General features: G+C 37.3%; 5 protein-coding genes across 6 annotated transcripts; 1 reads left to right on the forward strand and 4 right to left on the reverse strand.

Moving 5' to 3' along the window:
• Nucleotides 1–1,012: 1,012 nt before the first annotated feature.
• On the reverse strand, nucleotides 1,013–8,898 carry LOC106644383 (uncharacterized). Its single transcript, XM_014359840.2, has 8 exons — nucleotides 8,790–8,898; nucleotides 4,178–4,291; nucleotides 3,758–3,820; nucleotides 3,293–3,449; nucleotides 2,743–3,221; nucleotides 2,506–2,661; nucleotides 1,995–2,409; nucleotides 1,013–1,891 (listed from the first exon to the last, which is right to left on the reverse strand). The coding sequence occupies exons 2-8, from the start codon at nucleotides 4,255–4,257 to the stop codon at nucleotides 1,631–1,633; spliced, it is 1,611 nt and encodes a 536-aa protein (XP_014215326.2). The 5' UTR covers nucleotides 4,258–4,291; nucleotides 8,790–8,898; the 3' UTR covers nucleotides 1,013–1,630.
• Nucleotides 8,899–10,225: 1,327 nt separating this feature from the next.
• On the reverse strand, nucleotides 10,226–11,618 carry LOC106644363 (40-kDa huntingtin-associated protein). The gene is made up of 5 exons (XM_014359817.2): nucleotides 11,438–11,618; nucleotides 11,320–11,366; nucleotides 10,798–11,202; nucleotides 10,503–10,724; nucleotides 10,226–10,431 (listed from the first exon to the last, which is right to left on the reverse strand). Exons 1-5 carry the CDS (start codon nucleotides 11,524–11,526, stop codon nucleotides 10,262–10,264), a joined length of 933 nt encoding a protein of 310 aa, XP_014215303.2. The 5' UTR covers nucleotides 11,527–11,618; the 3' UTR covers nucleotides 10,226–10,261.
• A 299-nt stretch (nucleotides 11,619–11,917) lies between these two features.
• LOC106644382 (replication protein A 70) lies at nucleotides 11,918–15,033 on the reverse strand. Its single transcript, XM_014359839.2, has 11 exons — nucleotides 14,812–15,033; nucleotides 14,663–14,710; nucleotides 14,398–14,594; nucleotides 14,052–14,309; nucleotides 13,800–13,962; nucleotides 13,528–13,732; nucleotides 13,346–13,458; nucleotides 13,106–13,272; nucleotides 12,719–13,034; nucleotides 12,459–12,653; nucleotides 11,918–12,380 (listed from the first exon to the last, which is right to left on the reverse strand). Exons 1-11 carry the CDS (start codon nucleotides 14,842–14,844, stop codon nucleotides 12,270–12,272), a joined length of 1,806 nt encoding a protein of 601 aa, XP_014215325.2. The 5' UTR covers nucleotides 14,845–15,033; the 3' UTR covers nucleotides 11,918–12,269.
• A 940-nt stretch (nucleotides 15,034–15,973) lies between these two features.
• On the forward strand, nucleotides 15,974–17,928 carry Rpn11 (regulatory particle non-ATPase 11). The gene is made up of 6 exons (XM_014359825.2): nucleotides 15,974–16,120; nucleotides 16,297–16,409; nucleotides 16,496–16,645; nucleotides 16,722–16,985; nucleotides 17,073–17,339; nucleotides 17,412–17,928. The coding sequence occupies exons 2-6, from the start codon at nucleotides 16,317–16,319 to the stop codon at nucleotides 17,571–17,573; spliced, it is 936 nt and encodes a 311-aa protein (XP_014215311.1). The 5' UTR covers nucleotides 15,974–16,120; nucleotides 16,297–16,316; the 3' UTR covers nucleotides 17,574–17,928.
• On the reverse strand, nucleotides 17,744–20,800 carry Nop60B (dyskerin pseudouridine synthase 1 Nop60B). 2 transcript variants are annotated; one of them, XM_089593534.1, is made up of 8 exons: nucleotides 20,648–20,800; nucleotides 20,151–20,275; nucleotides 19,748–20,080; nucleotides 19,264–19,674; nucleotides 19,035–19,155; nucleotides 18,668–18,901; nucleotides 18,362–18,612; nucleotides 17,744–18,281 (listed from the first exon to the last, which is right to left on the reverse strand). In XM_089593534.1, the coding sequence occupies exons 1-8, from the start codon at nucleotides 20,658–20,660 to the stop codon at nucleotides 18,213–18,215; spliced, it is 1,557 nt and encodes a 518-aa protein (XP_089449660.1). In that variant the 5' UTR covers nucleotides 20,661–20,800; the 3' UTR covers nucleotides 17,744–18,212. The 2 variants fall into 2 exon arrangements, with proteins under 2 accessions (XP_089449660.1, XP_014215310.2); XM_014359824.3 differs by having other exon boundaries at nucleotides 17,746–18,281; nucleotides 18,362–18,607; nucleotides 18,669–18,901; nucleotides 20,648–20,799.
• Between the last annotated feature and the right edge of the window lie 3,995 nt (nucleotides 20,801–24,795).

Below are 24,795 nucleotides of genomic sequence, written 5' to 3' on the forward strand. Positions count from 1 at the left end.
TAAATAAAGAGTAAATATATGTATAAGAAGAAGTATATGGTGGGCTCGTGTTCATAGTGGTAAGCGCCGATTTTCTCTTTGTAACCGTTGGAAGTTACCACAACTGCAATGGCGTCCTGAGAAATATATAATAACAATGGAAGGAAGAAAAAAAAGAACTATCGAAATTAAACGGATTAATATGAAGTGGACGAGTGAATAATTTTAAGACGACTACAAAAATGCGTGTGAACGATACGAAACAAAAACCGAAATATGAATTAAAAATGAAAAAAAAAAAAAAAAGAAAGAAAAAAGTGTAACTAGGATGTCCGAACATCGTCCAAGTGCTTCTCATGATGCTTGGGTACATAATCATTAAAAACTATTGTGTACTATTACTTGTATCATACTATTATCATAACTATGTATAATACTAGGGGGGACTTATTAAACCAAGTTGACTCTAAAAATTTTGGTGCATGTTTTTCTCTTACTCCTCTTCATTCCTTTCCTATACTCATTCGGAAGTATTTTATTCTTATTTTTAAAATTACTAGACAAACCTTGGAGTGCTTCACTGATTATTTCTGAATCAATTGAAAGTACACGCTGATTCATGATAAACAATTCTTTGAATAATGCCTCCAGAATTCTTCAAAGTCCATTGAATTATTATTAAAAGATGAGTAAAAATTATCATTAGTTTCTTATACGTGTTTTCAAGTACTGTTCCTCATAAGTGCACTTCAGAATGTCTTATCACATGGGCGCAATATTTCTTTTTCTATTTAAAAATTTTTTTTTTTTTAGTTCAAACGCAGTCCTAAATAGAGATTTGTGATATTGCGACCCATGCATAAGCGTATGTGTTAAACATTTCTTAAACGGTGGATCTCTGCAAGCTCGCCAGAAACCCATACCGCACGTTATTCTAAACCAACCAACCAGAATCATTATATTTTTTCTTTACTCGACAGTGCTTCACGATTTCAATAAAAGATTTCAAGTAGAAAAAATAAAACTAAGCATATAAAGAGTCGTAAAAAGAATTTTTATTCACTACACTTGATACAGCGAAAAAGCATAACTACGTCGATCGCGATGATGCACTTACGCTATATATTGTATATATTGTTGTCGCACCAATTTGACGATAATACATTGTTCGTTTACATCGGTAGACATAATATGACAGCTTTGGCGGCTTATTACTCTCTCAAATAGTCCTTCCTTAAAATGCACGATAATTTTTTTTCATCCTCCAACGATTATTGTATATAGGTATTGCAGCATATCCGGATGAAAAAAATGTATCTATATGTATAAGTATACGCGATGAAACAAAAGATTTGACAAACGGCCTTCTCGTCCCATCATTATGTATGTATGTATATATAACGCACTCGCATAAAACCCACACATACACGCGAAGCAGCTTGATCGACCTATTTATACTACTATATGAATTCTGTTTTTTTTTTTTTTTTTTTCCATATTTATGCCGAGCCACGTTTCCGAGTCATCATCATCAAAATACGCACGATACATGACGTGTCATGTGTATACACAAATATACCTATTACACACGTGCAGGACATCATAATATATTATAATGTAATACATGTGTGTGTGTGTGTATATATATACTTTAGGTAGACGGAGGAGTCGGTTTTTCGGCGTCGTCAGGAGAGTCGAGCTCGTTGTAGTTCTGGGGCACAGGGTGGGGTCCCGGATTGCTGAGATCGTTGGCCTTCTCCTGGACCTCCTTGAACGAGGCCTTGATGTTGTCCAAGGCAGCCCCGAGGCCCAGCTTGATCTGATTGAACTCCTGCGTGACGAGCGACAACCGGCCCAGCAGGTAGTTGAGGTTCGTGTCCACCTCGCTCATGCGCTTCGTTATCTCGCCGACCTGTGGAAAACACGCGGACAACAATGTAGTATGTAGGTATATCGATTTTTCCCCAACCGCATCATGTTCTGGGTCGTAGTCTCAAGTACCGATGGGTTATTACCTTGCTCTCCATGCCGTCCATCGTCGAGGTCGTGCCGTTAACGTAGGCCTCGTTCTGCTCGTGGAGCTTGTCAAGGGCCTTGGCGCTCTCCATCATCTGCTGGTACATGACGTTTATCTGTCTCCAAACTTGATTCATCTCCTGCTCCATTTTTACGGTCAGATTGGCCAGGGCGCCGTTTTGGTTGTCCATTATGTCGTTGGATATGCCGTCGAAGCGGCTGTTGAGGGTGTGGTTGATGTTCAAGCCCTGCACCATCACGAGCTCGCTCACCTCGCGCATTATCTTGTAAGCGTGCTCGAGACGCTTCTTCGTGTCCAACACGTGGTCGGCCATCTCGACCATGACCGCTTGGCCCTTGCCGAGGTCGCGCAGCTCTTGATTCGTGCGCTCTGCTTGGTTCGCCATGTCGGATCTGATATGATTTTTCATTTTTTTTTTTTTTCTTTTTCCTTGGTTTTTCCACAAAAAGAGAAAATAGAATAAGATCGAACTTGTCAATCAAGTTTACCTCAGCGCTGTAACGGAGTCTCGGGCCTCCTCTCTGTTCTCGGACATCCTAGTCGCGATGCCCTCGTTTCCTTGGACGACCGCGTCCTGCAGGGCGTGCCTCGCTTCCTCCAGCGACATTTGCGTCTCGTTGTGCATCGTTTGCACCTCGGAGATCCTGACGGAGACGATCAAACGCATTATTCGCTTGTTTGTTTTCTTTTTCTATTTTCAATAGATAGAAAAAAAAGAATCAAACCTCGGAAGATCCCGAATCTTGTCGAGGGCGTTGTGCAAGAGCTCCTGTACGAGGCCGATCTTGACGTTGAGGTCCTCGGTCGCGGCGCCGCTCGTTGCCGTCGGCGTGACTGCGGCCGCGTTCTCGAGTTGTCCCACGGCTTGGGCCACGTCCTCGATTTTCTTGCCGATCTCTTTGAGCTCGGCGAGCGCGTTACTTACGACGGTCTGATTGGTGGCCTTGGCGATCTTTGCCTGTAGGCCGGTGCCGAGCTCGTCGAGCTTCTTCTCGAGTTTGTCGGCGATCTTTGCCTCGCTGGCCTCGATCCTCGCCAGGATGTCCGGCGAGGGGTCGACCGGCGTTGGAATCGTCGGCAACGCTTTGCTCGTGCCCTCGATGACTTTGGACTCGATCTCCGTGGCCCAGCCTTCCAGTCGACTCTGCAGGTCCTCCAACGTGTCCGTCATCTTTTGAATCTGGATCCGCTCCCGCTCGTCCCTCTGCCAAGTGTATGATTAATCACGCCCTTGACCAACGAGGAGGCAATTTTTTTTTTTTTTTTTTTTTTTACCTGGGCGATGGCCTGCTCGATGCCAGTAGCGCGATCCTCCAGTTTTTCGAAAAAGGCCATTATGTTGTCAAGGGATGAAAATTTCTTGGTCAGCTGCACGACGCTCTTTTGCAATTGCTGGGAGGTTTGTCGGTCTCTCGCTTCATGGCGCTCGAGTCTTGTTTGGTCGGGAACAAAAAATCGAGAGATATTGAAAAAGCACATTAATTCCAGATAAGGATATGTGGAGCTTCTTTTGCTGTGACCAATTTTTGGTAAATTTAATACGCCGATTCAAAACTGAGGGATAAAAATTGGATCGGTTGAGTATACCTAACGAGAAACATTTACAAAATCTTAACGTAATTTTTAAAAAATTTTTCTTCCTCCCTAAATTAGTCACAACTAGACAAACTACATTTCCTCCTCCTGTAGCGTTTGCTCCCTCATTGGTATTGTTTTTCGTTTGTAGATAAAAAAAGTTACCTTTCCGTGTTCTCCCGCAGCATGTGGACCATACTCAGCATCGCGTTTTTTATGTCCTCGTGCCTGTTGAGACAAGTATTATTTTTAATATATGTGTATGCCGATTCTGCTACTGTTTACGTTAGTTGGCCTCCAAAAATTTTTTAAAATAATTTAGAAAATATACACTCTTCTACAAATCGTTGTGAACTTTCGTTTCACCGGAATGAACTTTTATCGTATTTGTACTGCTTAAATGGTTCGATTGGTACGCGTAATCATCACGTATATGACACATTGTATGTACATGGGATTAGTGCACTCGTTCTTCAATCGACCGATCGAGCCATCAATTGAAGCCTGCATAAATGTCATATGATTCAATTGACGCTGATTGAAAAAAAGAGGAACATATGAAAAAAAAGGCAAACTTTAACTTACGTAATTTCTCTGGATTCCGCTTGCACAATTGTCACCAAAAAGAGGCACAGCAACGAGGTGATTGAAAACTTGGGCAGCATGATTGTCTTTTTTCCTTGGCGAACTTGGCGAACTCTGAAACTCGACAAAAACTATTCAAATGTACAGACAATACAACGAGCAATGTATTCGTAAGAAATGCCACGCTGATTAATAAAATGATGAATGGGTCTGAAAATCTTTGTTTTCATATTTCGTTTGCTGTGTATATGAGTATGTGCGCGCGCGTGATTGACGCATTGGAAATAAAAACGCTCTGTTCCGACTCTGCATTTCACGAATTTAAATACATACAAAACACGAGAAGCAAAGAGAGAAAGAAATGATCTCATGGTTTTGTATTACCTTCGAACTTTTATGATTTGCGCGGTAAGCACATATTATATACATACTTGCCGGGCTCCGCGTAATTTGATTCGTGCATAAACTCCCTGCAACAGCTTGAGCCTAATACTACTAACTAAGTAAAAAAAAAAAGATCGTAACGGCGCTAGTACGTCTCCCTTCTGATTTTGCCTCTTTCCATTACGATCACCCATTGGCCCCTTTGCAGGGATGAAGTATGTACAAGGGTGAAGGTAATTGGTTTGCCGAGGAACGAAAACAAACGAAACTAAAGATGAAAATATACACATGTGATGCATGTATAGGTAATTATACCTCCTGGTAGATGAACGCATGACATAAAATTATCTCACGAGGCAGGTCTCGGACTCAAAGAAACCCGATGGAAGTTATTTTGCGTACAGGCAAGGCGCCAGTTGTTCCACCCGCCACCCGCAATCTCGTTCTCTCTTTGTAAGCTTTTGGCATATATACCCGGAGGGGGTGTTCCAATTGTCCGCTCGTCCAGGCGAAAATCCGGCGGTGCGTGGACAATGCCGTGTTCATCGCGCGCGTGCAGATCAAAGGCCGCTTATATATATATATTATACACGCTGGCGCTACAAGTGCAATACGTCCCGCGTATATCTTGTATAGTATGCGATACAGATACCAATACCAAAGGGGCGCTCTGTTATCGTTAAAATTCAATGAGCCAAAGTGAAGGAGGGAGAAAGATAAGACGGACGAGGGGGGAAAATATTAAGAGGCGAACGAGAGAGACGAGGTCGGGCTCCCGACGATGACCCCTCGTATGGAGGGAAGTATTAATAGTTCGTGTATACGGTATAGATGAGCTTCTCTAGTGTATACAATTGAGTGCAGTATACACACGTGCTTAAAATTATCGCTTTTTATCATCTCGCTCGTTTGTATAGATGTAAATGGCTTGTCGGATAGATGCTGGAGGCAAAAGGCACCAAAGTGTAACTTGGGTGTTGTGGGCATGTATATTATGTACCCACAACGAATTAACGAGGATTAAACAACAAAGCTATAGAATAAGAATTGAACGACCTGTTGGTGTTTCGCACAAACTTTTGTTTTTTTTCTCGGCACTCTCGGTTATTTGGTTTGGCAAATTCGGTCTTTCCCGAGAGACATTTTTTACACGCGTACAATCAATAAACAAGAATCGCCAAATGGATTTTTACTTTGAGATAAAATTTAAAGTTCAACCGCATTCGTTGGCCTTTTCCTGATGCAGCCATTCAATTTAATCATCGTTTATTGACCGGCTCGAGGCGTTTTTTTTTTTTTTTTTTTTGCATTCTGTCAATGTTCTTGTCCCCGTATTAACAAGTTGCCGATGACACTTTGGAATGTTTATACACTCGCAAGTTGCACCGACAGACTTGATGGATTTCAAATAATGCAAAATTACCTTGATAAGAGAAAAAAAAACACGCAATGATTGACGAAATTAAGTTGGTCGTTTTCTGTAAAAACCGATTTGTGCACGATGGTAAAAACGTGTATATTGTTTATTCTCTTTGATCTAACAAAAAAAGCTGTTGTCATCGAATATGGCACGAATGGCGTAAATAGTAAAAGAGTTGACGTAAACGTACCCGTGGAGTACTCAAAGGTAAATGAGAAAAAGTCGCACGACCTATTGGGGCTACATTTATAGAACTGCAGATGTAAGTACGGTACATGCATACACACAAAAGAGAGTTTCTTCTTCCATCCCTCGTTATGTATACCTACTTATTCATCGTCTCGAGCTTGGGTGTTTCTCGGGCGTAAGATATATACGCATGTGTATACATGTAGGGGCCATGTGGTGCGTGTATATATATAATATAAACGATCGCAGCAGCCCCATCGAAGCCATCTGCCTATTATATATACGAGTACACGTTCACGTGCATATGTTTTCTTTCCTCTTGTTTTTCTCTCTAAGGCTCTTTGTCGGTAAGCATCGGACCGCTCGACGCTTGCTTTTTTACTCCTAGCTCCCTTCGTTCCTTTTCATTGCTTTTTTTTTTTTTTTTTTTTTTTTTTTTTCTTCCACTCCGCTCGTCCCCCCTGTATACACACACAAGATAATGAATCGCGCGCTCGAGAAAAAGCTACCTACACCACTGAATACATGGAGAGCTTTTTTTTTTTTTTTTCGTTAAACCTGGTAATTTTTGTCTTACTTTAAGGGACAATGGTGAGCTTGCGCAAGCAACTATTTACCTGTACGATTGCTACGTGAATCCGGAGAGCCTTTCAAGTGCGCGCGCTCAGAGCGTTCTATTTTGATATTTAGAACGAAAGAGAGAGTGCGCGCTCTTTGAAAAGCTCATTCAGTAAAATCAAGCGTCACCATCCAACTCTCAGCTGTACAGCTTTTTTTTTTCTTTTTTTTTTTTTTTACCTCCGCCCCTTACAATTACCGTTACTCTTTAAATTCACGTAGCACATAGTTGAAGAAAAGACGAAAATTTATTGTTTTTGCGAGAAGAACTTTTATCCCTACAACGACATGGTCACCCCCCCCCCCCTCTGCCGCAAGAAGCTTTTGAACGGTATACCTGTAAAAGCCTCGTAGGTATACGTACTTGCTGTATTTGTAAATGAAGTGACAAAGTATAAGCACACACGTGGAAAATTTTCTACTCATCGTCTCAAGATTCGCAACACTGCATCAGCCCGTACCAGTTAAAGTACATATATTTATAGTATTGCCGATTATCGGAATCCCGCGTTGAAAGGCCGATTTATCATTATGTCTTTTGAGAGCACACAGAGCTGCTCATTGTCAGTTGAGTATATAGCCCCCCCCCCTCAGTGATATTTAAGCTCTTGAGCTTCAATCTACACGTGTGGCTCCACAACCGGAAACGTGTGGCGTGTAGACACACATATATGATGCCGATTCACGTAGTAGTCGATGGGAGGACTCTATTTTTGTCCACGGCGCCGGTACCAAGAAGAGATTTTTTTCCATAACTTCAATCGTTCACGCCAAAGAGCTTCCATCTCCATGGGGTGACAAGCGCTTACCCATTGTTTGTAAGGCACATATATTTTTAGCGGTGGTGATGGCCCGGACGTTACAGGCAGCCGCGCAATTCGCGAACGACGCAGCGAGTGAATGTTACGTTGTATTTTACAGGCTGGGTTTTTTAAATCACGAATACGAGCAACACCGAACCTCATAGCCCGTTGCGCGTTTCCTTTTTTTTACCGGGCGCTTTTCCGAGAGACAACTATCCCTCGAGGCCCGTACTTTAACGTTCAAAAAACAAAAGGAAAATTTTGAAATTGACCCATCAGGTTTCTTCTCCCATTAGACGCGCGTAAAACAACACACGGGTGTAATATGCGTGTGGGCGTGCTCGTGCGACTCTTCTCTTACTACTGCCCGCAAATTGATTCACAATGTATACATCGATAAGGACACTTGAAACGTGGTATGGTACATGCTCTTCTTTCTTTGTTCCCGTCTTTAACGACAACTTTGGCATATATACTCGCGTCACGTGCGATCGGTACTGGAGAGAAAAATCGGTTCTATTGTCTCCTAAAAAGGAAAACAATTTACATCACACATAGTCAACGCGTCGTTTACTCTTGAATTCGTTTGGTTGTGCTTTAAAAAGACGAGCGATCGTTTCGTTATTTTCACGAGGGATCCAAGTACCTTTCATAGACGAAGCTGTGAAGATTTGTACTGCTGTCGATTATTCCGGAGTATACGATTCGCGGAAAGCTCGGGAGCGAACCATTCAGCCGGAGCTCGGGGTGATTTTCGCACGGAAGAAGAAGAAGAAACTCGTTTGTGATGTACAGGAATTCGATGAGCTGCGTATATGTACCCTTGCAATTGAGACTCGCGCGGGAAGGCGAGCAAGTATACGGACGGTACATTATATACATATACCCCATGCGGATGTTGCAATTTAACGCACCTATATGGATGTACACATGCTAGAGTTGCGGCTATATAAACGCGAGGGCTGCTGCGGGCGCTCTTTTTCCCGTGATGTATTATATGTATGCGCGTACCTACGTCTAAGAAATGGAGGAGGGATCGGTTGAGCGCGTCGATTCCGCATTGCTGCGCTTTTGCAAAACGATCAATTCCACCCGATGCAAATTGCTCGCGAATTCAAGTACCACTTGACGTACAGAGCTTATAAAAATGTGTCTTTTGTTCTGAACTGGAGTTAAAGAGTTGGAGATATATACTCACAATGAACGGAGCTAAAGGAAAAACTGGCAGAGCTGAAGAAACGACAAAAGATGTTGGGTCCGAGTCCGTCCCTCTCGGGGCTGTGGTGCTTTGCGTTTGTGTACCTACTCGTGAACAGCGCGCGCTAAGGACTGACGAGAGCATCGGATGGAGTAGCCAAGGAGAGTCACGGCGCTCTGCACAATATGTGTATCGAGTTAGATAATTTTCTTTCCCTCTCTCTCTAAGTTCCGTCACGCAGCCATGGGGGGGTTGACTTCCACGAGTAAGCGTTTTCGGTGTATTTTTACCCGCAGAATCCGAACGTCAAAGTCGTTTTTTTACCGAAATTATGGTTACTAACAATTCAAAGGGTTTGTATAAAAACCGTAGCAAATCAGCAAAAAAAGTTGACGACCAAACTTATTTTCGATTTGACCCCGAGATATTGCAAAATCAGGGCAAAATATTGAAAAACGTCGGTTTTCCCAAGTTTTTTTAAACTCATAACTCACCTTCTCATTATCGTATGGAGCTTCGATATCCCTCATTTTGAAACTAAATATCCAAGCTTTTTTTCATCACTACAGTAAAAAGATTTATTACTCGCACTCATGTGTTTGGCCATTAAACTCACTGCGACGAGTCTTAAAAAATAGCCGGCCGCCTTGTCGAGCCTATATACATATATCAGAGCGCGGAGCAGCTGCCATACGCGCACCTAAAAATTTTCATATCTCCCAGAAAAATTAATTAATTACACAGTTTAATTAGCAAAACGTTTGTTTCCAATCGTACTGTAGCGGGAAAAAACAGTCATACTAATTTTTTTTTGTGTAGTTAAAATGCTTGTAAAAAAGTGGCTTAGCTCGCTTTCATGCAATTTTGGGATCCTATCACGATTGATTCTAAAGCTTGGATCTTTGGCTTCAAAACAAGGGGCGTTGAAGCTCCATATACATTAAAGAGAAGCCGAGTTGAGAGCGAAAAACTACCGCTTTTCAATATTTTTGCACTAAATACACGTGCGGTGCCGGTTTCGATCGGAAAGCTGAGTTTCGCACTGCAGCGAATTTGTAGGTCCTCTGCTCCACGATTTCCCGAACATGTGTGTACTTAGCTGCTTTCGAATAACAGTGGAGGCTCATCGCTGAGAGGAGATCCGGGCACGATTGTCACACCAGTCGGGACCGGCAAGACGAAGAGCAATTAGTTCAATCTGTCACGAATTCAGCACCGAAGATTCACTTTCAAGGGCAAATCAATCAATTTCGTATGCCTTACATATATACGTTATCTTCCATTCCCGCGTCTCTGTGCTTCTATTGAATTTCACCCGCGGACAGGCCTAACTGCAGGAGTACTTGGTCAAAGTATTTCTTGTTTATAAAAAATTTATCTTTATTTACGTTTTTTTTTTTTTTTTTTTTTCGTTAACTTCAATTACACACGAAAATACTTAAAATTTAATAGAGCTTTTAAAGCTTTTTTTTTTATTCCTTATTGAACGTTTGAATCAATTTTCTTAATAGCTCCTTCTGTTCTGTATCAAAGAATGACCATAATTCCATCTCAAGTTCTAGCAAAGCTTCGTAATCTCTAGATTGACAAGCCAGTACAAGAGACTGGAGCAGCAGCATCTCATCCTCTGTCATGTTTGGCACTAGAAATTTTACTTTTATTACCTCAAATTTTCAACAAAGTATACAATTAATTAACAGCTATGTTGAGTACCAGCAAGAGGAGTATCTTCAGCCCAAGCATACTTTTCCAATACCTGAGCAAGAGAAGGTGCAAGCTTTTTAGGTGTAGGCCTAAGAATCAACAGCAGTAGTACCCTACTTATTTCGCACCTGTGCAACACGTTTTTGTAATTTCCAATTATTCTAATACCAACATGGTTTTCAATCATTTCCACCAACTCGGTGAGTACCTGTAGAGCAGAAACATAGTCCCCTGTGAAATAAAATTAAAAAGTATTGTGGATTCAATGATTTGACTGTGTAAAAAATGAAAATTTCTAAAAAACCTTGCTTTATGTAGTACGTAACCAATAAATTAATGGCTTGCACTGTTGGATGAGTGTAAATGGCCTTACACAAGTAGTCAACTCCTTCTGAACTTGCCCCAAGAGCCATAGCCAATTCCATGGTTAAACTAGCTGACATAATACTATAGCCATCTTCATTGTTGCATCTTGTAATGGCATGATTGAAGGCGTTTATTGCTGCTTGTAAATCTTCTTGATTAATCGAAAGGCAGCCCAATTCATTATTTTTTTTATTAGCTTTCAAAAACTGACGTCCTGCTTTTGTCAGCAGATTCACTTCAGAAATGGAATTCCCCAATGTTCCTTGGCATCTTGCTGCAGATAACCAGCACCAGCCGGCATACTGATTCAAGTCTTTTTGTTCACAATTCAATGCTAACACCTCTGTTGATATCACGTCAGACAGAAAATAAAATTTTTGGTTGATTATTTCTAAGGAGACGCTACATTACGATTTTTGTTCACAACTTAAAAACTAAAAAAATTATCTCGTTAATTTACCAAACTGGTCCGATGCTTCAGAAACATTTGGCTTTCTTAAGAAACGCCTGGAATGAAAGTAGACAAAAATTATCTCATCAGTTTATTGTAAACTTTTAAAACGTAAACTTAACCTCACTTTTTCAACTTATTAGATATTGAATGATATTTAGATAGAAAGTCACTTCCTTCTAAGCTGTAACGATTATTTTGATCTAAAAAAGACATAAGTAAGTATAAATTTTTAACTCCACGACTGTATCTGTTTTAGTCAGAGATATTAGGCATGTATATAATATTAGTGCATTCCGCAAAGTTACAACTGGTTTATAGGCACTGGATTACAGCCTATGTCTACAGCAAATGTCACGTTTGTTTTGACGGCTGAACGACTATACTTAATCGATATCATGTAAAAATTGACTCAGGTACTTAGTTGACACTTATGGACTTAGGTACATATAGTTGAACAAAAAACTTTTTTTTTTAAGATAATTTCAATACACCCTCATAAGAGCCCAAAACTTATTTCACGGAAGAATTAGAATATAATTTTAATTTTGTACCAATACAGGGATGATAATCAAAACAATATTAATTGTTAATGTAAATTATTTATTGTGAGTAATACAGATCTGTAAATAATAACAATTCTAAAGAGGCACATTGTTGATTTATAGTTTTCACTTCTCAAGTGGTTAAATTAATTTTTTTCAATAATGTTAACACGCAAAAGAAAGAGTTCGCGTTATTATTACATCGTGAAAAAATTCACGTGCAAGTCAGACCTTCATGGCCCTCTCATTTGACATCAGAACTTTACTTTTTTGGTGAAAGTTTGCTTTTGTTACTAATTGTATCAAAAATTATTATTTATTTTTTCACTGAATCATACGTAAAAAAACTATTAATGAAGTATTTAACCATAATTTGTACATAAAAAATTAACTTACACTAAAATGCTTATAAACTTAATTTTTTATATCCGCTAACTCTTTGATATTATTTAGCAGATGTTCAGTGTAAGTTTTATAATTTATCGGCTGAATAGTAACAACTGTCGCTTTTAGTCTGTTTTCATCCTGTAAAAAAGTATAAATTTATAGAATAATAGATTCAATTTAGGTGATATCCAAAAACATATTTTGCAGTGTACTCACATTGTAATTTTCCATTTTCATACGCAATTTGAAGATGTACGATTTAAATGCAGCTGCTCCAATTTTTTCCATGTACGTATCATCATTTTTTTCTTTCAGTTCTCCCAACTCCTGAGCAGAAGCGTTCATTAAAACTTCTGCATCATCATTGAATGCAGTAACCCAATGATTGGCTGTCCAGTCAACCAAATTGGCCTATAAAACCGTGATATTGATGAGTTCGACGTGAAATATTAGAATTGACAAATAAGTTTACTCACACTGGCCAATAAACGATAAATAAAGTTAGGAAACTCCCTTTGACACTTCTCACACTTGTACATTCCATTGCTCTGATCTACAACTTTTTTTTTACAGCCTTCTGATGGGCAAGATTTGTACAGTGCATTTTCTGCTTTGATGAGATTGACCGTTGCTTTGCAAATGAAATAGCTTGGCTGGTCTTGATGACCAAATCTATTTTCTGCGGCTTCTTTAAATGTTGCCCATGTGCCGTTCACACCGCTCGAGACGTTTGTCTTGGATAAAGACCTAGATTCCGTGTTGGAACCAACAGTCTTAAACCATCCGCGTAATCTGCAGAGGGATAAATGACATTATATTTACAATCATCATTGTATAAGTCGCAAAAACTACTGTATACTCACTTATGAGCTTGAGGAATGTCTGGATCGACTTGCAGCATGGATGAAGCTACTAAAGATAAGTTTTTACCTCCTTGGTACTCACCAATTTTCGCTCCTTTGACTGCTATAACAGGATTTGTGGATCCATCAAAGTCAACTGCCTGCTGACCCCAAAGAGTCAGACTTATCTAAAAAATTATGTAAAACTCTTAAAATGCACCTATTATAAAAAAAATTCCTAAAACCTTATTTTGTACCCACCATATCATTGTTTTCGTCTACAATATTAATATCTCTTTTTTTAAGTTCTCGTCCAGTAGTTCTTGCAACTAAATTTTGTACATCGCTGCAACTCTTGACGATTCCCAAAATATCTGCAAACAGCAAGAAGTACTTGAAATAAAAAATTTTATATCAATATTATTAATTTAACACAAATTTACCAAGCAGATCATCTTTTGGCGTTGTTTCAACAGTACTGATTGGCACAAAGTTGAACTGCAAGCTCGGAATTTCCTCACTCTCTTCATTACAAACTATTACTTCGGAATCATTGCCTAACGTCATTTCATAGTCGTTTTTCAAGTTATTGAATTGTTTATTTGCTGGTTTCAAAATACAGCGGGAGATGAAGTAAACTTTTCCAATCTGTAATAAACATTTCCCATTAAAACGTACAAAAATTTTACCTTTCAGAGTTTAATTACAAATATACCTCTATCATATCATAAAACTTATCACACTGATCGCGAAACGCCGTGCATCTGATTTCGCCACTTTCATCCAATAAATCCATGCTGAACAACTTTCCTTCTCCACGAGAGTTTGACCATGTTCTGATAGGTGATTTATTTGCAACGCGAGCCTTTATGACCCACCTAAAATTTCAAAGATTTCTAAGTGACAGAAAGTATCTACAATAATCGAATATAAAAGTACACGCCAATATTGTAAATGTGGAACCCACCTGTTTTGATAAGGACTTAGAGCAACAATGGGAGTTGTGTTAATGCCACTAGATATTGAATCATTCAAATTATTCTTTGGAGTTGGCTTTGGTACTGGTGCAGGAGCAACAGATTTCTGTGGTGCGGTTTTAGTTTTGTTCACCACAGGATCAGCAACTTCTTCCGATTTGGCATTTTCTGAGTTGATATCTCCCAAAACAATTCCAACTTCATTACCAGGAACTAATACCTCGATATTCAGAATCACCATAACACGTCTGCGCAAAATGAATTATTCACTTCAGCTTAAAAATGTCACTGATTGTTTACTTAGAAGCAGAATAGTATATTAAGCAAATGCAATACCTCTGAGTGCCACCATTGTTGACCATACTTATGGCATAGCGGTTGATCCGAACAATAGAGTGTTCCGACAAGATATTATCAGTGACAAGGTGGTTGAGCTGAGTTGCCAGCATAGTAAAGGAATTGGACTTGACTCCATCCGACACCAGCAGCCTGAATCGTTCCCCGCTGGATGAGCTGGCGAGTCTCTTGTGACCCTACATAAACACACACTCGTTAGTTAGAATTTACAATTCAACAGCTCAATTGTGGTGAAAAAACTCACCAAGATCTGAAAAACCGGGTTTTCAATCTCTGTGCCATTCATTATCGTCTGTAAAAACATTCAACTAATGTTAGTAAATTACACAAAAGATAATTTACAGTAAGAGCTAATTATATTTCATAACCATGTACAGGACAAACAAAACTTACATCAAGAGCACCTGCTGTTAGTTGAGGCAACATGACTGTTAGATTATTATCTACAAAATAATCAATTCAACTTTTTTTATTCGCAATTTCTAAATGTTGTTTGCGAAATAAATCAATAAATGTATTTTTTGTGATTGCGCACTTCGAAGCAACCCAGTCAACAAATTCTTGCGTATCTAACTCACAGAGGTGATCTATTCCCGCTTCCCGCCAACGAAACAATCAAGTCGCTGCAATTGTGAATACTGGTTCGTTACCGACCAAAGGTACACCTAAGAAGAGCCTTTTTCACTTCACATCAGCCAATCAAAAAGCTAAACAAACGACCGGCCATATTTGATTATTTAGCCAATAAGCGCTTTGTGTGAAACAAAATTCCGTCACGGCACTCTTTTTAAAAGGTAAAAAAATCAAACCAATTGTTCAATTGTAAAATGTTTTTTACTAGTTTTATCTAGCACAAATATAAAATTAGTTTAACAAACCTATAGTATCACAAATTTTCTTACATTATAGTGTTTTGACTTATTGATGTACACACATGATCATGTCGTTACGATTCCACATGACTCTGAAAGATTTTTAAATTACTAAATCTTATAGCAGCACTTTTTAACTACGCATATCATATCATTCATAGATTTTTTCGAGGATTTAGCTCAGAACGTCGGAAGACATAGTTTTAAAGGTCTCGGAGTCCTTACAAGTCCTTCGAGCTCCTCGGAACTAAAGAAAATATGCAAAATGTAAATAAGGCAACAATCGAAGTAGTTTGAGAAATATTAATTACGATTCAGTACAAGGTGGTTATTTTTCTCAACACTTGCCCCGAATTTTTTCGTTTCTGTGCAGGCAGAGAATGGTTTCAGAGGTTTTTTGTCGTTTACCTCACTGGCCTTGACCTTTGTTGTATTGTTGAAAATTACTGTTTAGTTTTTTTTTTTTTTTTTATTCTAATTGCATATGCAGTCTGAAGTGCGGAAGATCTTGCCACGGTTTACCAACAATTAAGCACCAGAAACTATGTCAAAAATCGTGTATACCCTCTCTCTTTTTTCTTCTGCTCACGCGCTATTGTGTGTGTGTACAATACAATATGTACAGTGTAAGCACGTTTTCTCTCTCTCTCTCTCAACATTAAAGTGAGTTTGCAGATTTGAGTTTTATTTAGTAGGTATTACTAGGTATAGGTTTGGTTTTGGTTTGTATGTCAGTAAGTGAGGGGATATGTCCTCAAATCCGTTGTTGATGCTTGCCGAAGAGTTAAACAGATCGTGAAGTATTAGCGATTGTTATTCGTGTCTTGAGTGTACGTTCATATGATACTTACTTGCTCTATTTTTACCGTAAATAACGTGAATATCGTGTTTTTGGAGCACTCGTTTAAAGCCGCTGCTTAACCTCAAAACACGATGATTTGTGTATTTTACCCATGAAAATTGTCTGGTGACTTGAATATTTACCGGAATTTTTATTTATTTCCAGTGTAATTTTAGTATAAAAATATGGACAGACTATTGCGATTAGGCGGTGGAATGCCCGGATTGAACTCGGGACCTCCGCCTTCGGACGCCCCAGTCGTTGATACTGCGGAGCAGGTAAACAATGAATTGGAAATAATAATCCTCAATATAACTTATGCATCATTTTTACGTCGAGTGATCAATGGTTATGTGCGTTGTAGGTTTACATTTCCTCTCTGGCACTGTTGAAAATGTTAAAACACGGAAGAGCGGGGGTACCAATGGAAGTAATGGGTCTGATGCTTGGTGAATTTGTTGATGACTATACGGTCAGGGTTATAGATGTCTTTGCCATGCCACAGACGGGAACCGTAAGTTTCATTATCTGGAATATTATAAACATATTCTAAAAGTGCTCATGCTCTCATTTTGCAACTTGTTTTTTAGGGAGTTAGCGTGGAAGCAGTAGATCCAGTTTTTCAAGCAAAGATGTTAGACATGCTCAAACAAACTGGTCGACCTGAGATGGTAGTTGGCTGGTATCATTCCCATCCTGGATTTGGATGTTGGCTATCTGGAGTAGATATAAACACACAGCAATCATTTGAAGCGCTTAGTGAGAGAGCAGTAGCTGTTGTTATTGATCCCATTCAGTCAGTCAAAGGAAAAGTTGTTATAGATGCATTTAGATTAATTAATCCAAACATGATGGTGAGCGCCGTTTTTTTTTCTTTCTTTAACACTAATGTATTGTTTTTAGAAAGTGAAACTTGCAGATTTCCTTTTTTTTTTATGTAGGTTCTCGGTCAAGAACCGCGACAGACAACGTCAAACTTAGGTCACTTGCAAAAACCATCTGTTCAAGCACTTATTCACGGGTTGAATAGACATTACTATAGCATTAGTATTAACTACCGTAAAAACGAGTTGGAACAGAAAATGTTACTAAATTTGCACAAAAAGACTTGGATGGATGGCTTGACACTTGCAGAGTACTCCGAACACAGTAAAATCAACGAAAATACTGTGCAAGAAATGCTTGAATTAGCTAAAAATTATAATAAGGTAAGCTTTAAGCAATAAAATACATTTTAAATTACAAATCTGTCCTACATACTACTAAAAATTTATCATCAGGCTTTGGAGGATGAAGAGAAAATGACGCCAGAACAGTTGGCGATCAAGAATGTTGGTAAACAAGACCCAAAGAGACATTTAGAAGAGAAGGTCGACAATCTTATGACGACGAATATTGTTCAATGCTTAGGAGCTATGCTCGATACTGTTGTCTTCAAATAACTGAATCATAATTCAATATACAAAGAAACATATGCATCAATTTAATGTCAGATTTACCAACTTTTTGTACTGATTCATTCAACTTACTGCTGCTGGATGTGTGTAAAAAAATCTCTGAATTATATTTTCAAATTTTTAATGAAAACAGCATATATTGTTTTTACAAAATATTCGTGTATCATCCAACGTTGATAGCTTAAACCTGACCTGTTTGTTTTTTTGTTTTACAACCAACGCTTGTTTGATAATTTTCATGACAAAAACTGAATAAAACAAATAACTAATTTTGCAAGTAGCTGTAATGACAAAATATTTATATAAAAAAAGTAATGGAAAAATGAAGGATCTTACTTTAGTTTGGTGAAAAGTATTTTTATGAGCATAAAAATAGTCTATTACAAATATTTATGTACAGCTTAAATATTTATGTAAATCTATCCACAAATGCTAGTTACAGAAGATAAACTTGGAATATACTCTCAACGGTTCCAATATTTATACTTTTTCAAAAAAATCATTCAGCATTTATCACGATTAGCGACTATTTTAATTAAAAATAGTCTTCATTTTGCACTCGCAACCACTCATTACTCATTCACAAATCGTTAAAAAAAGGTGATTTAAAAAAAATTAACGCCCTTATTCTTCAGTAGGAGGCTGCTCTTTGCTTTTCTTCTTTTTCTTTTTCTTTTCCTTCACTAACTGTTCCTAAAAGAAAAAAAAAAAATTGTTTACAATTACACATACACAAATGATCATTGACTTAAATATTTAAACTGAATATCTACCTCTCCCTGTTCTTCAACGACCATTGACGTTTCAGCTTCCGACTCTTGCTTTACTTTCTTGTCCTTCTTCTTTTTCTTTTCTTTCTTCTCCTTCTTTTTATCTTTTGTAGATTCCACTTCATTTACTGATTCGCTAACTACAACTTCCTTAGATGGAGACATAGTTTCTTCAATCTTGCGCTTTTTAGAAGGAGCTTCTACAACTTGCACTTTTTCTTGCGTTTCTTTCACACCGTTTTCTCCATTCTTTAAGATAGGGTTGCTTAGAAAATTGTTGATTCAAAACTATAACACAAATTAAACAAACCTTTGAAGGAGCATAATCCGTGTAGCTGGTGAGCCAGTCAGAAGGTGTATTTTCATTCGGTTTTCCGTGTTTATCAAGTTTTCCTTCCAAGATCATTTTCTTTTTTATAGATGCCTTTGGTCCTAAGCCCCATTTTCTTGGGTAAGCGTCTCTTTCCATAATAACGCGTTTAATTTTGGCAACTACTCCGTGATCGCAAGCTGACATTGTTGGCGCCGTCATGAGAGCCACAGCTGTGTAAAATTTTTAAACATTAGTTTGTATAACATAAACGAGAAGTGCTGAGAATTTTTTTTTTTTTTTTTTTTTTTTTTTTTTTCAAAAATTTACCTCTAAAAATTTAGAAGTAAAATTAAAAGTATTTACCGAGAGCCACAGCTTCTCCTTTAGTGGTGACAATAACGATTTCTTCGTTTAATTCAATACCTTGATCATACATCAGAACACCAGGCAACATTATTTTAGCTCCATAACATATAGCATTTACCTAGGCAATAGGTATTTACTATTAAAAAATATTTTGGAGCAACAATATTCTAAGTTCAAAAGTTTGTTCAACTCAAACGACTTGGGTAGTAAAAGAACTAATACTTACAGCGCTGTCTTTGACAATGATCCTTTTATGATTGACAAGTAGTGATTCCAATGGTCTGATAACTCTCCTCAGATAAGATTCATCACCATGATTTTCGTACAGCCATTGGGCATCTAGTAGATCATGCATCGTGACTAGTCCATCTTTCTCAGACATAATACCAGAACGATTTCTTCTCAGCTCTTGCATGTGGCAACCAGTACCAAGAAATAGACCAAGATGGACACAAATTGTTCTAATGTAGGAACCCGCTTCACAACTAACTTTGAAGACACCCATGTTTCTTTCCTCATCATAATCAAGAAACCAGCTGTCGTAAACTGTCCTTACTCTCAACTGACGTTTGACGGCTGAAATTAGAGGAGGTCTTTGAAATAATGCACCTCTCAGTTTTTCAAGGGCCTGATGGATCTGAAAATTGAATTAATTTTGTGTTTACCAAATTCCTTAAATATCACTAAGTGTAAATAAAAAAATATGTTACCTTTTTAATATTATCAACAGCCTCATGGAGCTTGAATACAGCCACATACTCTTTACCAGCTGACTGCTGAGATTTGGCCAGTCTTGTGGCTCTGTCAATACAAACAATTAAACAGCCTGATACTTTTGGGTCTAAGGTACCAGAGTGACCTGTTTTTTGAACTTTTAAAATTCTTTTAATCCATGCGACAACCTCATGGGATGATGGATTGGAAGGCTTGTCAAGGTTTATGCAACCAGACTGTACGTACTCAGAAATCGTTCTATGAAGGGGTGTGGATCCGCAAGAAAGAGGTGTAAAATGTTTTGTGCGTGTCAACATTTTGTCAAAATTCTGTAAGAAAAAAATGACTCTTGATACAACCCCTCCGTAATTGAACTGTAGAGAACGTAAATATACGCACCTTAAACAACAATGGCCAGTCCTTGCAGTCCAGCTTAGGGATTTCATTGGATGACTGCATTTCATACTTAACCTTCAACTGCGCCTCTGCGATAGACTTATTCTTGCTTTTTTTCTCTTCATTTTCTGAAATATAAACACTCATGTTACCAGAACTCATGCTTATAACCTCAACCTCAAGACTGTTTTCCCCAATTTAATTCGACTAACACTTCGAATCTCATTAGTTTGTAAGATATTGATTGTATTTATATATCAGTTGAATGTTTAACATAAACCTCAATTGTTTATTAGTGTACTTTGATAAATAATCGTGATCGGAATCTCATGGAACCACGTGCTGTTTACCGTAAAGTAACAAGCCGACAATCGTAACTCGTAACACAAGAAATCACCTCAATGAATTAATTTTGAGAATTAAAAAAAAAAAAAAAAAAAGAAACACGTAACTAATTCGAGTTGGAAATGATAATCAACACCGTGACAACTAAATTTTACCTATTTCAGCCATTTCAACAAGCTATGGAAGCACGTGCGGATGTATTGTTTTAAGAGAGCCGACGACGCCGAGCGTGTATATGGCGCCAAAGGCACGAATGAAATTGGATGGAAAGTGATGGAACTGCGTTCCCGAATTCCAAACAGTAACCGAACAGTGGATAAGGGAGAAAGCCTCCTGTCTAGGTAGGTTTATAAAAATTGCCACCTCATCCAATTTAACGTTGAGTTTGGCGCTAGTGCTTCAAAGCCTCTAGACTTGTGGAGAGGGGGTACTGCTCTGCGCTGATTGGCTCCACCATATTTAATACTTGTGGCGGTAAAGACGAAAAGTCTAAAATAATTTATAGTTTTTTTTTTAATATAAGATTATTTTCAGTTACCAAAAGTCAAAATACATTAAATCGTAGATTGTCTTTAATATTTATTGAGATATTTGACCTTAAGAGCCAATAACCCCATAACCCTATTTTAATAAGAGGTTAGATCTTAGATCACTCATCTTAATCATAGATCATGTTGTTAGATCACACTTATAAAATAGTTTGGTGATCTTAAAAGTCATTATTTCTGGTAAAATGTAATTTTTAGTGATTGCTGATATTATAAAGTTATAACACTAAGTTGTCAGCATTTTTTGGATAAAAATTATGAGTTGATTGAAATTGTAACCAGTTGATTCAAGTCAACTGATATAACTACACGCCTTGTTTGAATTGCATAGAGAGTACAGGGTTGTCAGATTAATGTGTGACGTTTGAATTTACCGCCAGACAGTATCGATCTTGCGATATATCGCTTACTCAGGTACTTAAATGGCGCAGTTTTCTTCTTTGTTTTGCTTGCGCGGTTGTTCCCGCCTCATATACGTCATGCAATGCTTCCACCACTCATAACATGCCAGGTAGCTGAAACATATATATATATACGGTAGCAGCCATTCTCATTCTCTACTCAAAGCCTCGTGCCATGCTGAGTGTAAGCACAGTACCTACATAGTGCAGAAAAGTCAGAATTTATAGTACGTGTGTATACTTATATATCCTTCGTGTAGAATCGGTAGTACCTATTATTGTTTGCTATCGTATACAGTACGCCAAAAAGCAAGTTACACCTGTGAAAAGTGCTGTTTGAATGCGGTATCTAAATTTGTGCAAGTTAAGACTTATCCAGAACTATTGACGTTGGAGTCAAGAAAGACTTGAATTTTGACTGCAGTTATTATTTGATATAACTAGAGTGTTTAACGAATATACAATATTCTCGAAAATGAGTGAGGTAATTACTATCAGTTCGTCTGACGACGAGGTTGTATTACCTAAAGCTTCACAAAGGACACATGACAACACTTCGTCAAAGGTAAAAAAATATATTTATTCTCCCATAATCTAATAATTTCAATAATGCCTTGTGTAACCTTCTTTATCCTCTTTTATAAATATACAAGTCTGAAACCGTCAAGTTGCTTTACAATTATGAAGGAAGTGCAAATTGATGTTGCCATTGAAAATTTGAATCACTTGAACACATTAAACATTTTTTACACTCTTAATCATGAACAAATACTTTTTGTTTTCGTAAACAATGGCTGTAGACAAAAATAACCAAATGCTAGCTTCAGTAGATTTGTTCGGCTTAGAGATCCAGTGCGTTTGGAGGACTCTGGCTTTTAAAACGGAACACGTAGTCTTGCTCCGAGCTAACTAAATAACTTCTACAGGCAACATATTTGTATTTATGACCGAGGCCATACATATAGATATAAACTACAAACCCAAGTGCAAAGATTTTATGCACTTAAGTATGTAAATTTTTTAACGCTCTTAATCATGAGTTATACACTTAAAACGCATAAAATTGTGTAGATAAAAGTGTGTAAAAGATGTTACAATCTAAGTGCGTAGAAACTATATATGCACTTAGATTTACAGTATACCTACTACAGGAGTTGCTTTGGTTAGCTTGTACCGCTCAGAACAAGAACAAGGGCCTGATTCACACCTTCCATAAACTAAATTCCGTCCGAGATAAACTGTCACGTTAAATTATTATGTATAAATCTATACATCTTTTTTCGAGCTGTCATGTGTTCATTTATGTACATCACTTATTTTCGTAGGTGGTCAAATGCCAGTTTATCGCCAAAATTGCGATTTTTTACTTTTGCTGGAGATTACAATGTCAGACCTGGCTCGTGGCAATTTTTCGGCGATTTTTTAATATTTTATTGAATTAACATCTATTTGAATCAAACAAATTAATTTACAAAATCGTACAGTGAAAGAAAAGGATAGTTTTTAAAAATAAGCTGGAATTTCAAATGAAATTTAATGTAGAATTCTCTAGTTAACAATTTGACTAAAACAATTTCCAAGTATAATAAGTGATTTATGATAAACTGAAGATAATTAAAATCACGAAATTTTCGAAACAACATGTATCAATAATAGATTAGGTATATCTATTAAGATATTAACGAAATTTTGACTTTTTAATCATTCTTGGAAAAAAACGTTTTTATCAAGTCGTTAACTATAGAATTCTAACTTGCGGTCAATTCGAAGTTATAAATTTTTTAAAACCAATACTACATTTTTCAGATGTAAAATTATAAATGTACCAAATGTTGAATAGTTATAAAACGGTTATTTTCATTACATATAAATAGCAATATATTAACAACATATAAATATTAACAACACTTTTACAGGTTACTCTATCTTCACTATAATAAGTGTTAGTTCCTCCTTAGATGTGATAAAAAATTTTTGTATTCCATAAATTTGCATATTTATTATGTACAGGGTGACCTATTTTAATCTATGGACCCGAATTTCTTCTAAACTACGAGGTCTACAAAAAAATAGTTCAGACGAAAGTTGGGCAGGACAGAGGGGGCCATTTGATGGTACCATTAGTTTTGACCTTGAAGTCAGTTTATGCACTTAGATTTACAGTATACCTACTACAGGAGTTGCTTTGGTTAACTTGTACCGCTCAGAACAAGAACAAGGGCCTGATTCATACCTTCCATAAACTAAATTCCGTCCGAGATAAACTGTCACGTTAAATTATTATGTATAAATCTATACATCTTTTTTCGAGCTGTCATGTGTTCATTTATGTACATCACTCATTTTCGTAGGTGGTCAAATGCCAGTTTATCGCCAAAATTGCGATTTTTTACTTTTGCTGGAGATTACAATGTCAGACCTGGCTCGTGGCAATTTTTCGGCGATTTTTTAATATTTTATTGAATTAACATCTATTTGAATCAAACAAATTAATTTACAAAATCGTACAGTGAAAGAAAAGGATAGTTTTTAAAGATAAGCTGGAATTTCAAATGAAATTTAATGTAGAATTCTCTAGTTAACAATTTGACTAAAACAATTTCCAAGTATAATAAGTGATTTATGATAAACTGAAGATAATTAAAATCACGAAATTTTCGAAACAACATGTATCAATAATAGATTAGGTATATCTATTAAGATATTAACGAAATTTTGACTTTTTAATCATTCTTGGAAAAAAACGTTTTTATCAAGTCGTTAACTATAGAATTCTAACTTGCGGTCAATTCGAAGTTATAAATTTTTTAAAACCAATACTACATTTTTCAGATGTAAAATTATAAATGTACCAAATGTTGAATAGTTATAAAACGGTTATTTTCATTACATATAAATAGCAATATATTAACAACATATAAATATTAACAACACTTTTACAGGTTACTCTATCTTCACTATAATAAGTGTTAGTTCCTCCTTAGATGTGATAAAAAATTTTTGTATTCCATAAATTTGCATATTTATTATGTACAGGGTGACCTATTTTAATCTATGGACCCGAATTTCTTCTAAACTACGAGGTCTACAAAAAAATAGTTCAGACAAAAGTTGGGCAGGACAGAAGGGGCCATTTGATGGTACCATTAGTTTTGACCTTGAAGTCAGTTTTGAAGGTCATTTCAAGGTCAAGATGGTTTTTTCAAATGGTAACCCCTATTTTTGAGTGCGGATTTGAAAAGAGCGGGAAATTTAACATCAAATTTGTCTGTGAAAATTGTTTTTGTGACCTTGAAAAGTTGAAAATGAAGGTCAAATGTCTAAAAAAACGATTCGACGTAATTTTTCAAAAAT

The sequence above is a fragment of the Copidosoma floridanum genome, unplaced genomic scaffold, assembly GCF_036245765.1.
Source record: "Copidosoma floridanum isolate Cflo_tuat_1 unplaced genomic scaffold, Cflo_Japanese_pri ptg000001l, whole genome shotgun sequence".
Classification (NCBI taxonomy): Eukaryota; Metazoa; Arthropoda; class Insecta; order Hymenoptera; family Encyrtidae; genus Copidosoma; species Copidosoma floridanum.